This window comes from Poromitra crassiceps (genome assembly GCF_964638095.1).
Source record: "Poromitra crassiceps genome assembly, chromosome: 30".
NCBI classification, from domain to species: Eukaryota; Metazoa; Chordata; class Actinopteri; order Beryciformes; family Melamphaidae; genus Poromitra; species Poromitra crassiceps.
In genome coordinates, this window is record NC_139652.1 from 3,526,799 (window position 1) to 3,539,298 (window position 12,500).

Sequence of the window (12,500 nt, forward strand, 5' to 3'; positions counted from 1 at the left end):
CAGAAAATAGCACTTTTGAAATGAACGTTATCTGTCAGTTAATAGTAAATATGTGTTTTTCATACAGGGTGACAGGAAGTGTCCCTAACATGAAGAGTGTTACACATTTGTAAGCCCCCCTCCCCCCCCCCCCCCCCCCCCCCCCACCCAAAAAACAAACAAAAACCTGGGTGGGCCTAATTTCAGACTGTTCGGACCAACAATCTCAAAATCATCGCTATTAAAATGGCGGAATCCGACGGCGAAATATTTTTCAGTATTTTGTCAGATCGTCAAGAATTGTTATCGCAGAAAAACCCTGAAATATGGTGACATTATTTTTTGGGCCATATCGCCCACGCCTACTGCGGAGCGGTTTGTTCTGTGTGCTGTTTGCATGTCTGTTCTACTTGTGTACTTGTACTGAGCATGTCTGTTTGGTCCTGTAGCGTTAGTCGTAGTACTGAGCGCCTCTTCTTGTCTGTTGCTCTTTCTGCTATCTCCCTGCTGCAGAAAAGGCCAGTGGGAGGAGTCAAACCCTGCCCAAGCCCCTCCCCCAGAGTCGAGCTCCACACCCTCTGCTCCGACCCCCTTTTCCTCTTCGTCTGACAGTATCACCGCCGCCACCGCCACCCCTTCCTCTGTCCCATCTAGTATCACCCCCCTCACGCCCCCTAGTGTCACCTCCACGTATGTCACCCCCCTCACGCCCCCTAGTGTCACCTCCCCTTCTCCATCCTTGACTCCCCCTGTCATCACCTCCTCCTCCTCCTCCTCCTCCACCACCACCTCCTCCTCCTGCGCACCTCCTTCCAAAAACATCAAGAAAAAGTTTGGCGACTTCTTTGCCTTCAAGAGGGCTCGTGCCGGCCGAGCCTCCAAGGCGGGAGGGGGCGAGGGAGGAGGGGGAGAGGCGGCCAAGGTCAAAAGGACCTCCATCGCGGACCTGATCCGACCCCTCCGCGAGGCCAAAGAGAGGGACAGAGAGAGGGAGAGGGAGAGGGGGAGGGAGAAGGAGAGAGGGACAAAGTCAGTGGAGGATGTTAACGTTTCTAACGATGTCACAGAAGGCGTCCCGGGCCACAGGAGGGACGAGACGGCGCCCCCACCCGCCGTGCCCCCAACGCCTCCCAGTGAGGCCCCTCCCCCCTCCCCCGCCGCTGCCGCCGACCCCGCCCTCTCCGACCCGGGCCGCGCCCCCGGTCCCCTGGCCCCTCCCCCTGCCACGAGGTCACCAGCGGAACAGCAGAGAGAGAAGGCGACGGAGGGAGGGACACCATGCGGAGAGAGGAGGCTAAAGGTCACCAAGAGGTCACTGAGGGAGGGCAAGAGCCAGAGCCTCATACTGCTGACTGGACTAGAGCCGGACCACAAGGATAGCACACATAGTAAGGTAAGAGCCAGAACCTCATACTGCTGACTGGACTAGAGCCGGACCACAAGGAGAGCACACATAGTAAGGTAAGAGCCAGAGCCTCATACTGCTGACTGGACTAGAGCCGGACCACAAGGATAGCACACATAGTAAGGTAAGAGCCAGAACCTCATACTGCTGACTGGACTAGAGCCGGACCACAAGGATAGCACACATAGTAAGGTAAGAGCCAGAGCCTCATACTGCTGACTGGACTAGAGCCGGACCACAAGGATAGCACACATAGTAAGGTAAGAGCCAGAGCCTCATACTGCTGACTGGACTAGAGCCGGACCACAAGGATAGCACACATAGTAAGGTAAAAGCCAGAACCTCATACTGCTGACTGGACTAGAGCCGGACCACAAGGATAGCACACATAGTAAGGTAAGAGCCCTCATACTGCTGACTGGACTAGAGCCGGACCACAAGGAGAGCACACATAGTAAGGTAAGTCAGTGAATTAACTACATGCTAAGGTCACGCAGAAGAAGGTCTGGGGTCGCCAGGCGGTCTTGACCGTAATAACAGTAATAAGAATAACACTAGGGATAAGGGGTGTGAGGGGGGCGTGACAGATCACACTGAGGGGGCGTGACAAATCACTTTGCTTTGCTTTGCTTCCTGCAGTCTTCTTCAGGAAGAAGACTGCAGGAAGCAAAGCAGTCGAAACTGTCAGGTATGACAAAAACAAAATAACGTCTTTTCATATGAAATATCTAATACTGTAAACTAAGTCAGACGTCATGAACCTTTTTGGATTAATATGTATTTTGGATTTTAGGGTGAGCTGTCCCTTTAATAATATCCAGGAAAGCCTCTGATGCGTGGCAGACTGCACTCTACTTTGGGGGAAGAACCTTGAGCACTGGGCAAATTTAGCTCTGTTCTGATTGGCCAAAAGTCCTAATTGGTCAATTAGAGTAAGGAAGAATGTCATGTTACGGTGAGAGTGTCACTGCTAGAGAGGGCATTTTCCACACGAGCAACTGAGCAGAAAACGGATGTGACCATTGCAATCGGCATGAATTGTACATGTTAGCCAGCGTGTTTCGGCCGTTTGAGAAATCGCCACAGGTTGGGTAGTGGATTCATTTAGAACGGTGATTAAACTTGAGCCGATTCATGGTTTTAAACACACGCCTGCCGGCCAATCAGGAAACAGTATCCCCCCCAGACCATGGTATAATGATGATATCTAACAGTGTAAGGGGATCAGAGGCTGGGTTTCTCTTTAGGTACGGTCAGAAGTATCCAGTCTCTCATAGTGCTGACAGGGCAGTGCTGATTCTTTAGGTACGGTCAGAAGTATCCAGTCTCTCATATTGCTGACAGGGCAGTACTGACACTGCTGCTATTTAGTTTGCTGCTGGTGTGACTGTGCACCACCATATTATGGCTCAATTCCACCACATTTAACAGCCCTGCACAGCTCGTCCCCACTCGTCGGCTCTAATCGTTTCGGCTCGATGGACGTTTTGCAATTAAATCCATCCACAGAACTTTTAAACTGTTTATGAAATACTGGTGCCTCTAAATGACCTACAGTGTACATGGGCGAATGTGACAATCGGCCAAGAGAATGGATATCACTTTGTAGTTAGTCAAACTCACAGGCATGCGCTGCGCTGCGCGCGGACGGAAGAGGCGCAACAGAGTGAAGCCTGCCCTGTACCCCGTGGCCTCTCACCAGGCAAGACCGCGGCTTCACCAAACACCCGCTGCGGCCTAGCGGAGCGCTGCAGCTCAACTAACTACAGGAGCTTGCTGAGCAGCGGACTTTTTTCACTCTGAAAACAATTGAAACCACCGCCACGACTTTATTTCACCAGAGGCGAAGGCAGCAACACAAAGACTGATGGAAATAACATAACAGAAGAGAATGTAAGCACACTAAACTGGTATGCAGCGCATTGACAGTCAGTAGATAGAGTAAACACGATTCTGCCTGGCCAATCAGTCGTCTACAATGTTTTCACGTCACCGTATGAACCCGGGTTCACAGAATAGAACCTCGACGAAGCAGGTACGAAAAGTAGCACGACTCGACCCCAATACAACCCGGGCTGGGACAGTTTAAACCGGTGGGATGAGACAATTTATCGAGTCGAGCGGAGCGGGATCGCGCTACTACCTGCGGTGGAAATGAGCCATTAGTGACTTGCAGGGAATGTTTGTTTTTGTTGTGGTGGCCATCTTGAATCATAGTCATGAATTAGGCCACTCAGTCCAAGCAGTGGAGAATGAGAAAGAGAAGGGTGACTTTGACTCCACTCAGAACCATCCAAAATGCACGAGTGACAATTTACATTTACATTCATCATTTTATGGCACACAACACGTCTTTATTTCATCACAGGGAACCCACAACACACACACACAGACACGCACACACACACACACACACACACACACACACACACACACACACACGCTAATGGTGGGCGGTTGAGCTCTAATTTACAGCACCCGGGGACCATCGTCATCGTCATCATCATCGCTTTAGTGGGGTGTTCATATAACACATTAGTTGTAGTTGCTTAAAACAGTAGTTGCTTAAACCCATACAATTAAACGTTAATGTTGTTATTAGCTGTTAGCTGTCTACTAGCTGATGCTATTAGCATCCATGGTTTTGCGACGTCAAGCTCGAACGTACGTAGGTCGGAGATGACGGGTTTCCCACTTCCCACCTCCGACCATAAACGAATGCAGCTTAAGAACTGCAAACGTTCCCAGTTCCTGCGGTGCAGACACAATCAATGATGAAAAAGTTCATCCGGTCTGAAAAGGCCTTATGTGTCAATGTGAGGGTACATGTCTTAATGTGTGTGTGTGTGTGTGTGTGTGTGTGTGTGTGTGTGTGTGTGTGTGTAATGTGTGTGTGTGTGTGTGTGTGTGTGTGTGTGTGTGTGTGTGTGTGTGTGTGTGTGTGTGTGTGTGTGTATTCTTGCAGAAGCATGCATCAGAGAGCACATCTAGCTTTGAACAGAGACTTCAGGTGATGCTGCACAGAATGGGCGTGGCCAAAACACCACCTGCTGACACCAAGACAAACCAGGTAGGGTGTGTGTGTGTGTGTGTGTGTGTGTGTGTGTGTGTGTGTGTGTATGTATGTGTGTGTGTGTGTGTGTGTGTGTGTGTGTGTGTGTGTGTGTGTGTGTGTGTGTGTGTGTGTGTGTGTGTGTGTGTGTGTGTGTGTGTGTGTGTGTGTGCGTGCGTGCGTGTACGTGCGTGCGTGTTGAGATGCACCCAGTAGGCTATATTTGATTGCATGCAATAGGGTTAGACATATGGGTTGGTGGGTATTGTCCTTTTATTTGAAATAGTATTGCAACTTCTCCAGTAAAACAACACCTGCATTCAATCCTTTTTGTACACAAATGTAGAAAAAACAATCTATTTGTATGGTTTCACTCACAGCCAATCAAAATGAAATCTAAAATCTAAATCTAAATGATACCCAGCCCTATTGATTACATTCTGTATCTATTGTAGAACTGATCAATACACTGGTCGTCTAGAAGAAGACCTTCACCTGAATTGACTCTAATACAGCACAAGTATCATCAGATACATGATCTAATCATCAAAGTCCATGGATTTAATATTCAAGCATAGTGCAGATTTACAGCTTTCATCAGATGTGAATGTGGCCTGGGTGTCAGGCTCGTGTGAATGTGGCCTGGGTGTCAGGCTCGTGTGAATGTGGCCTGGGTGTCAGGCTCATGTGAATGTGGCCTGGGTGTCAGGCTCATGTGGATGTGGCCTTGGTGTCAGGCTCATGTGAATGTGGCCTGGGTGTCAGGCTCATGTGAATGTGGCCTGGGTGTCAGGCTCGTGTGAATGTGGCCTGGGTGTCAGGCTCGTGTGAATGTGGCCTGGGTGTCAGGCTCGTGTGAATGTGGCCTGGGTGTCAGGCTCGTGTGAATGTGGCCTGGGTGTCAGGCTCATGTGAATGTGGCCTGGGTGTCAGGGAATGAGAGAGGGGAATCTGATTCAATCCAGCCCATTCCACCCTTTCGCCTGCGCAAAAAGGGAGGTGCGCGCAGCGGGGAATAGCACGACAATGATATAGGCCGACGGATTTTAAAGCTGATTCCCCCCCCCTCCCACATAGGAAGAGCGTGACTGGAAATGGTTTGCAAGCTAATGTTCAGTGGTGTTTTGAGGCTGACGAACATTGTTACAGCCAGCAGGCGGCGGGCTTAGCACAGTGATACTTTGTTTATCCAGCTTATTTTTGAATGCCCCGCTGTAAAATAATGATGGGTGCCAGGTCCGGTCTAACGTGACTGATTGTTGCAGCTGGCGCATTTCCTCGTTAAAACTCTGACGCCGGGGAAAAAAGTTGCTTCTCACAATAAATAACACTCATTTGACGACTTATTTGAGGGAATGTAATCATTTCATCAATCACATCCGCTATTTCTGTTGCTCTTTGAACAACTCGGGATATTTATCGACAAGATTTTTGCCAAGCTGGACGTGATTTGCTCCGTTCGCCTGCAGCTGTCAGAGGATGACACCGGAAGAAGCACCCATATTTCACATAAGGCATCATGACAGCTAGAAATAAGGTGGATAGAGTATTTTACCACGGCTTCGAAGGCGGCTCAGCTGATCACGATGACGGACCGAAACTATCCATTTTGGAACAGGCTCCTCAGGCAGTTAGATAGCTCTCTGTGTTGTCCTGATCTCCTCAGGCAGTAGATAGCTCTCTGTGTTGTCCTGATCTCCTCAGGCAGTAGATAGCTCTCTGTGTTGTCCTGATCTCCTCAGGCAGTAGATAGCTCTCTGTGTTGTCCTGATCTCCACCGGCAGTAGATAGCTCTCTGTGTTGTCCTGATCTCCTCAGGCAGTTAGATAGCTCTCTGTGTTGTGCTGATCTCCTCAGGCAGTTAGATAGCTCTCTGTGTTGTCCTGATCTCCTCAGGCAGTTAGATAGCTCTCTGTGTTGTCCTGATCTCCTCAGGCAGTTAGATAGTTCTCTGTGTTGTCCTGATCTCCTCAGGCAGTTAGATAGCTCTCTGTGTTGTCCTGATCTCCTCAGGCAGTAGATAGCTCTCTGTGTTGTCCTGATCTCCTCAGGCAGTAGATAGCTCTCTGTGTTGTCCTGATCTCCTCAGGCAGTAGATAGCTCTCTGTGTTGTCCTGATCTCCACCGGCAGTAGATAGCTCTCTGTGTTGTCCTGATCTCCTCAGGCAGTTAGATAGCTCTCTGTGTTGTCCTGAACTCCTCAGGCAGTTAGATAGCTCTCTGTGTTGTCCTGATCTCCTCAGGCAGTTAGATAGCTCTCTGTGTTGTCCTGATCTCCTCAGGCAGTAGATAGCTCTCTGTGTTGTCCTGATCTCATGTGTTTGAGCTTAATGCTGTTCTGTCCCATCTGTCTCTGTTTGTAGAATAAAGACGAGGAGCTGAGGAAGGCTAACTCTGAAGGTAAGGGAACTGTGTGTGTGTGTGTCTGTGTGTGTGTGTGTGTGTGTGTGTGTGTGTGTGTGTGTGTGTGTGTGTGTGTGTGTGCGTGTGCGTGCCCGTGTGTGTGTGTGTGTGCGTGTGTGCGTGCGTGCGTGCGTGCGCGCGTGCGTGTGTGCGTGCGTGCGTGCATGAGAGAAAGTGAGAGAGTGGGGGTGATGTGAGGTCAGAGGTCAGCTCCTCTGTGTCTCCCTGCTTGACTGTCTGTGGACGCTGAAGCCGTCCACTGGCTATCATCTCCAGGGCTGTAGTGAATAAATACACAGGTGATCAAACTGTCCAAGGTGAGTAGTTTACCCACCTTGTTTCCCCTCAATGATTTATACAGGTGATCTCTCTCTCCTTCTCTCTCTCTCTTCCTTTCTCGCCCCCCCCCCCCCCCTCTCTCTCTCTCTCTCTTCCTCTCTCTCTCTTCCTCTCTCTCTTCCTCGCCCCCCCCCCCCCTCTCTCTCTCTCTGATTTCCTGAAGTATGGGCTTTCTGGAGATGCCAGTCTTTCCATCTCACAACAAAGAGAAATATGCGTCCCTGTTGCTTGCCGGGGTTTGAGCTTGTGTGACCTTCTCTATCTGTGCCTGCAAAACGATCTGCATGTACCGTATCTTCTCCAGTGAGAACGGACGGACTATAAATAGTGTGTGTCCAGGCTGCAGTGCTCAGGGGACATGCCCTGTCTTCAACCCTGTGTCTCCCGCTGAATGTGTTTTCACCATTATTATATTAGAACACTAGTAGTGTCTTTTCATGGCGTGGTGGGAGAGGTGCTGGAGATACCTTCTGTTCAGAACGTAAAGGAACACTCCACCTTCTTCTTCTACGTCTTCATTCAGTCTCTCACAGCAATCCTCTCCTTTTCCGCTAACTCCATCAACTGACCCACAGACAAACTCGCAAACTGAGCCGGTGTCTCAAATACAGACTCCATTCTGGGAAATGGTTCCCTACGATGTTACGAATTGGTATGGTGATGCTACGTGTGCAGCCTGTTATTCCCAGACCTGTGCAAACCGTGCCCAGTTCTCAGTAACGTTGCACGCAGCAGCACCCACTTACTATTCCCAAACTGGTAACTTTGCACACCGCCCTCAACAGCGCCTATACCCCGCAACCCAGTAACACTCAAATCCCAAACAGCAACATCCACTGTTAGCTCCCAAACCAGCCACTTAGCACAGCATAACAATCAACAAGAGCAATCACCATCAATACCAAAAGCATCCAACATTTATTTTATTTTAATTCCAGATTTTATTGATTGACAATTTTATCATTTCCATTTATTTCCCCAACCTACTACCCTCTGATTGTGAGAAAATCACGCGGTGAAAGTCATTTGCTAGCCGGATGCTAGTAAGAGCTATCCAAGCCAGGCAGCTGACTCTCCCCAGTTTATCGTAACGTATAAACAAACACACGCCGATAGCAACGCTTAAATACTAGCCAGCATTTAGCCTACAGGCTAATTGCTACAGATAATAACGTTGGAAAGCACAACGCGATGCGGCTAACGTTTAGCCATTAGCCGCTAACCGATTAGCAACCACGTTAGCAAACACGGCTAGCCTCTTAACTCTGGATTCATATCCCGGACTCGAGCCCCCATATGCTACGTACCGACTGAGTGTGGAAGGTGCGCTCCACTCCTCTTCATCCTGGGTCACATGACATGACTGCTTCACTCCTCTTCATCCTGGGTCACATGACATGACTGCTTCACTCCTCTTCATCCTGGGTCACATGACATGACTGCTTCACTCCTCTTCATCCTGGGTCACATGACATGACTGCTTCACTCCTCTTCATCCTGGGTCACATGACATGACTGCTTCACTCCTCTTCATCCTGGGTCACATGACATGACTCCTCTTCATCCTGGGTCACATGACATGACTGCTTCACTCCTCTTCATCCTGGGTCACATGACATGACTGCTTCACTCCTCTTCATCCTGGGTCACATGACATGACTGCTTCACTCCTCTTCATCCTGGGTCACATGACATGACTGCTTCCGGGGTCACTCCCGTGTGACGTCACGCCCCTCGCCGACACACATCATTCTCTTAAAGGGATACACACGTCAGTCTCTTAATGATAGCCAACGGACAAAAGAAAGAAATGTGGAAATAATATCTACCACACATACAGTAATGAGAGGGCTGAACTGTAACATGTGGAAGCTCTTCTGTTAGCTCCTTGCTGTCACTGTCTCTGCTGCTCTACAGACTCCACGATACAGAAACCAGCAGCACCATCCTGATTTTAATTCATGTGATTAGGATGACTTCAGTTGATTTCAAGTGAAGCCAGATTAGTTTTGTGAATGCTTTTACCTTTCTGTCTCTCAGGGGCGATCCTGGACAAACCTCAACCACCTCCCACATTTCTGAAGCCCAGAACCATGTCCAGTTCATCAGGTATTACCTACTGTACCTCAATCTTAAATGACTCACAGGTCACTGACGGATTATCTGCATAAAGATCAAATCAATAACAGGATTACTCAAAGTCAGTATTGTCATTAGATTCAGATGAGATTATCTTGGTTTCCATCCAAATATACTGGCCCGTTTTCAGTGGTGGATGAAGTACGGTACGAAAGCCACCAATACTTTGGTAGAATTTAAAGTCACTTATTAGAATATTACTTGAGTGAAAAGTCTTAAAGTAGCTGATATTTGCTGTACTTACGTATCAAAAGTAATTATAATTCATAATTATAAATGAAGTAAATCAGAATCACTTTTATTGCCACATACGAGGAATAAGTATACAGCATACGTGCTTGAGTGGCAGCAGCGTACCAGATGGTGAAGTACAAGTAAAAGTACAAATAAATGCTGAAAATTAAATAAAATTAAAAAAGCAAGCAAAAGACTTGCCTGGGCTTGAGTGGAAATAATCTTTTTGAGTTTTATAGTGGTTGGCAAACAAAATGATGTTGCATTACTGCCACTAACTGGAATGGAGTGTGGATTGTGATTAACGTAACTTGCAAGCTAGGAGCACTGATTCACCAAACCTGTTTGCTTGCGGGCAGATTTACTTTGTACCTAAGATGCGTAGGGGAAATGTAATGGAGTAAAAGTATATATCTAACTTAGGAAATGTAGTGGAGTAAAACTCTAACTCTAACTCACTCACTCACTCTGACTAACTCACTCACTCACTCAGGGTGGAGCTAGGGAAAGAGGCGGTAGGTAGGGATAGGACGGCGGTAGCGTCAGGGTTTGACGGGTGGGTAGAGGGAGTGGCTAAGGGGATGCGGGTGGTGGGAGAGGGCGTGATCAGGAACGGGGGCGGGGCTAGGTACAAGGGGTGGTCGTAGAGAGTCTGGGTTCCAGGGGTGGGTAGGGGGAGTGGCTGGAGGGATGTGGGTGGAGTTAAGTTAGGGGGGTAGAACCATGTTGAAAACAATTTGCAGCGTTGTTGAGGTACCTTCAAACACCTAAAGCTTAAAGTGCCATAAGGTTGAATGGCCACAGTGCTGCGCCGGGGGGCTTCAAGGTCTCTTCTCTGTCTCTCTCCACCAGACTCCAGGCAGCCTATGCGAGTGTTGGACTCCATCCACCCGGACCCTCCCCTTCACCCCAAACCCGTCGTGCCCGAGCGCCCCGTCGGGCCCCTGCCGCCCAAGCCCAGCATCCCCTCAAAGCCTCCTGTCCCCACCCCTGCTCCCCCTGCCCCCACCAGCACACCCAGAGAGGGAGAGACTCCCACACACGCACAGGTAATGCAACAAGGAACAGCTGAACAGATGAAGCACTTTAGACGTTTGGATGTTTCTGTAAAGGTTCAGACACACCGGGAGAACTAGGAAGAACTAGCGGCAACGAACGCCAACTGTTGCGTCACCTCACGTCTCCTGTGTGTCGCACCGCAAAGACTACAGCCGACGGTCAACGAGCACATATGCTCTGCGCCCGCGTGAGATCTACGACTGCGGATATAGAGTGCCAAAGGCACACTTCCAGGTTCAGCATGCGTCTTAAAGGCCGGCTTTACCGTGGGGAATATGAATATATATTAATTCTTAAAAAATCTTAAATTTCGAATCCGTTGAAATTTTTGAAATTGCTTGTTCACAGCCAGAGAAAAAAATAAATTAAAAAAAAAAAAAAAAAAAAAAATGCCTCCAAATTGCAAGGCGGACTTGGCCCAGATGACGCGAAACGCGTCACCTGGCCCAATTTTGTTTTTTTTTTTTGTTTTTTTTTAGTAATTTTTTTCTCTGGCTGTGAACAAGCAATTTCAAAAATTTCAACGGATTCGAAATTTAAGATTTTTTAAGAATTAATATATATTCATATTCCCCACGGTAAAGCCGGCCTTTAAGGGATTCCATAAATTTGTCCATAGACGTTTCATAAAATACTGATAAAAATCGTTTTTCTTGGTCAAACCAAGTGAATCAGGAGAGGCCATAACATTTCACGAGAGAGAGAGAGAGAGAGAGAGAGAGAGAGAGAGAGAGAGAGAGAGAGAGAGAGAGAGAGAGAGAGAGAGAGAGAGAGAGAGAGAGAGAGAGAGAAAGAGAGAGAGAGAGAGAGAGAGAGTGAGAGGTACCCAGAGTCTCTATTTGGGACTCAGCGTTTATTTGCCTGGGTAGCAAGCAGACAGCGGTATTTGACAATTTAGCTGGAGCTCAGTCAAACTTTATTTCAGTCAGGACCACTTTAGTCAAAACACAACACCACTTTAGATAAATGTAAAGCTTTTATTTGCATAAGTAAAATTTGGCGGTATGGCTCTGTTCTGGAGGCTCCCTGCCCTTCCACGCAGCAAGCATGGAAAGCCTAAGGCAGGGAGAGCAGCAGCAGCAGATTCTGGGAGCTCCTTGCCCCTCCATGAGCAACATGGAATAGCCTTAAGGCAAGGAGCAGCAAAAGACCCCCAGGTACAGAACAGAGCAAGCAACAATGACAACAGAAATTACATTGTTTAAGTCAGATAATAGCATAATATAAAGGGAGGAGCTGGGGAGGAGGTGGGTTGCAAACAGGCTTGCAGAGGAAGCAGTAATAGAGAGCCGCAGGGATGATGTATTTTTGTAGTCAGAACGCGGAAGTCCCGGACTTCCTGGTTCTTCACTGTTTCTGTCTATGGGATTTTTGAATGGGTTTTTGCCGCGATGCTTCTAATAATCTCTCTGGGCAACGCTGGCTTAATCAAACGCGAACCAGAGTTCAGTCGGATAATCTTCACACATGAGGACCACTTTCATGAGTTTTGTAGCGTAAATGCGAGCCCTAGAAGTAAAAAGCTCGAGCTAAGCTAATCCAGAACTACACACTGTCGGGCTTCCACGTCACGTCAGCACTCAACCTGGACTATTGTTGATGTGTGCGCTGATTACCCCGGGCTGAACGGGGCTGAACCAGGTGAGGGAAAGAGAATTTCCGTCCTTTGAAGTGGTGACGTTATTGACGTATATATCCCCATCGACTCAACAGTGTAGTCTCATTTAGCCGTTTGCTAGCTAGCCGCCCTTTTAACGGCACGTAAAAGCTTCAAAACTCATAAAAGTGGTCCTCGTGTGTGAAGATGATATTACTAAACACTGGTTCGCGTTTGATTAAGCCAGCGTTGCCCAGAGAGATTATTAGAAGCATCGCGCCAAAAACCAATTC

At 48.3% G+C, this 12,500-nt stretch overlaps 1 protein-coding gene across 1 annotated transcript in view; it reads left to right on the forward strand.

Moving 5' to 3' along the window:
* Nucleotides 1–12,500, forward strand: part of carmil2 (capping protein regulator and myosin 1 linker 2) — a gene marked incomplete at its 5' end in the record, with an annotated part of 82,099 nt that overhangs the window by 59,228 nt on the left and 10,371 nt on the right. Inside the window, 6 exons of the mRNA XM_083663281.1 lie at nt 493–497; nt 592–1,372; nt 4,350–4,454; nt 6,800–6,836; nt 9,219–9,287; nt 10,404–10,600. Of these exons, the coding sequence (XP_083519407.1) occupies nt 493–497; nt 592–1,372; nt 4,350–4,454; nt 6,800–6,836; nt 9,219–9,287; nt 10,404–10,600 (1,194 nt within the window). The remainder of the gene's footprint in view (nt 1–492; nt 498–591; nt 1,373–4,349; nt 4,455–6,799; nt 6,837–9,218; nt 9,288–10,403; nt 10,601–12,500) is intronic.